We start from the raw sequence: 2,899 nt of genomic DNA, 5'->3' as shown, positions 1-2,899 counted from the left end.
ATGGAAGCAAGTCCCTGCAGCAATGTTCCAACACCTAGTGGAAAGCCTTCCCAGAAGAGTGGAGGCTGTTATAGCAGCAAAGGAGAGACCAACTCCATATTAATGGCCATGATTTTGGAATGAGATGTTCGACGAGCAGGTGTCCACATACTTTTGGTAATGTAGTGTAATAGAGGATGAACACTTTTTACATGTGAAGGCCCTCAATTCTCATTGAGTTCAGACACACTGTCATCAAACCCGTTCTCTTTGTAGAATTATGCAATGATGATTGGATTGCATCATCACGTCTTCTACAGAACTCCATTGAGTTTCTGTCTCCTGATAACATTAATGATATGCATAGATTTGTTGTAAAGAGAATAATCCAAAGAAATATGAAATGTAATGATATTTTCCATATCAACAACTTAGTTGTTTCAAACTTCATTGAGGTCAGAATAATCCTGTGTTATTTTAATGTTTTAAGCAAGGGGTATCAAAATGACCAATTCAATTTATTTTCAGTTTAGATAATTTTCTATGGGGGCCTAATTTACTATAGGGCCTACTCTTAAGTTCTGCTGATAGTGCAAATGACATGTATCCATCACAACTGGTTAAAATTAAGTCCAAGTTGTGAAACTAAGTTGTGCTTCAATGGCTCATGGATGGTTAGATTATTTAGCATGGCTCATTGATTCTGAATGCTGCAGTGCACTTTTACAGGAATCTTCAATGTGTCATCAAACTCAGTTCCAGCTATTGTAAATTCCAGCAATGTGGGAAGCTTATATGTAGCTTTAAACTGTAATACTACCATTTGTGCCCAATAGCTAGTTGAAATAGCTAAAATATTTTTTTAAATATGTTTTTTTTTATGATACTCCACATGAAACATAACTTATCTAAGCAATAATATTTACACCTAGGATCTGATTATTAGGTCTTGTCATTATACCTGTTCAATGCATCATTAAACACTCTCAACTCAAATGAAAAATGAAGATTCAAGTTTCCATGAAGGAATAATGTCCTTCCCTGGCCTCTTCCTTTTGTTGTGGTCCTGTGGACATTCTTTACCACAGTTTTGCATGCTGCATACGTTTTCTTGCACCGACTTTTTCCAGTGTCCCGCTTTCCCTTTCACTCTACCCTCATTTACTTTACATCCTATTACTGTAGTCAGCTTTTCCTATGGCACTGTGCATTGTTCTGCATTTTTACCCTTGGAAGGAAAGAACACGTATTGAAGTTGACCCCAGGTAGGGCAGAGGTCATATCTCCGACTCCCTGCGGTACGACCTTTGGTCCAGTCCCCTGGTGGTCTGTAGCCTCTCGAACTCGTGTCTACTGGTCCGTTCCGGACTGTTCAGGTTGGCCAGCGCTCTGAACGTACCACTGCCCACGCCCACCACCTTCTCTTCCTCGTCCTCATCCCGGCTGAGAAAGGCCAGCTCGTTCTCGTAACAGAAGGAGTTGGAGGTGGGCACCAGGAACTTGTTCGCCATCATGTCCTTGGCACTGCAGCGCGGGGTGGACGGTACCTCGTAGGTCTTGTGAAAGTGAGAGTAATCCACCTTGTACAGGTTCTTCTCCTCGAAGAGCACTGGCTCGAACCGGTAACCCCACAGCACTTCCGTGGGCAGGTAGGAGCTGCGGGCCTGCGTGGTCATGGCGGTTGCCTCGACCATCCCTTCTAGTATGACCACGATCTCAAAGTCCGCCGTCTCCAGGTCATTTTTTCCGATCCCATAGAGCGGACTATTCTCATCGATCTCATGGATAATCGTAATGGGTGAAACCAAGAAAATCCTGTCCAGGCCTTTGTCAAAGCCCACATTGATGTCTATTTGGTCCAGGGGGATGTACTCCCCTTCGTCAGTGATCCGGGGTTTGATGAGCTGAGCTCTGACGTGGGCCTCTACGATGTGACTCTTCCTCAGGTTCCCCACCCTCCACATGAGACACAGCTTGCTGTCGCGCATAGTGATCACTGCGTTGTGGCTGAACAGCAGCGTCTGCGCCCGTTTCTTGGGCCTTGCCATCTTGGCCATGATGGCGCCGACCATGAAGCAGTCGATGATGCAGCCAACGATGGACTGGAAAACCACCATGAATACGGCGACTGGACACTCCTCCGTCACGCAGCGGTAGCCGTAGCCAATGGTCGACTGTGTCTCGATGGAGAACAGGAAGGCGGCCACGAAGCCGTTGACCTGCAGGACGCAGGGTGTGAAGTTGTCATCTCCGGCTGGGTTGTCCAGGTCGCCGTGGAGCAACGCTATAACCCAGAAGGCCAGGCCAAAGGCCAGCCAGGACAGCACGAACACCAGCGTGAACAGCACCAGCATGTAGCGCCAACGGATGTCCACGCACGTGGTGAACATGTCGGCCATGTAGCGCGACGACTTGTCCTCCATGTTGGCGAACTGCACGTTGCACTGGCCATTCTTCTTGACAAAGCGGTTGCGGACCTTGCGGCACGTGTGGATCTTGCCGTTGCCGAAGCCGTTCATGCCGCCACCGCTGCTGCTGTGCATATTGGTGAGGCGCAGCGCCTCCTCCTCGGACGACACAATGCTGTAACGGTTGATCCGCCCCACGCTCATGCTGGCCACATAGGCCGGGCTGCAGGGTCGGAGTAGGTTGGCGGTTCCGGAGTCCCAATGTGTGATCACTCAGAGGCCCTTCCCAGCGGTATCACTGCCAGAGCCCCATCTCAGCCGGTCATAGCCAGGGAGAAGGTGGGCTTTTGGGTGTTGTACTCTGGGCAGACCACTCCCTGAGGAAAGAGGAAAGGGATACGGACGTCAGTATATCACAGCATGTCAGTATCAACATACTCCACCATGAAGACTCTGGGAAGCTGCACTACAAAGGCTGCGTTAAGACAGGCAGCCCAATTCTGATCTTTTTT

At 48.4% G+C, this 2,899-nt stretch overlaps 1 protein-coding gene across 1 annotated transcript; it reads right to left on the bottom strand.

The window, feature by feature from the left end:
* Positions 1–1,256: 1,256 nt before the first annotated feature.
* On the bottom strand, positions 1,257–2,591 carry LOC311100746 (ATP-sensitive inward rectifier potassium channel 12-like; the record flags this gene model as incomplete). Its single annotated transcript, XM_084141709.1, has 1 exon — positions 1,257–2,591. The coding sequence occupies one exon, from the start codon at positions 2,589–2,591 to the stop codon at positions 1,257–1,259; it is 1,335 nt and encodes a 444-aa protein (XP_083997835.1).
* Between the last annotated feature and the right edge of the window lie 308 nt (positions 2,592–2,899).

The sequence above is a fragment of the Coregonus lavaretus genome (genome assembly GCF_964263955.1).
Source record: "Coregonus lavaretus genome assembly, chromosome: 25".
NCBI classification, from domain to species: domain Eukaryota; kingdom Metazoa; phylum Chordata; class Actinopteri; order Salmoniformes; family Salmonidae; genus Coregonus; species Coregonus lavaretus.
The sequence above is the reverse complement of the archived record's forward strand: the minus strand, read 5'-3'. Positions and strand labels throughout refer to the sequence as shown.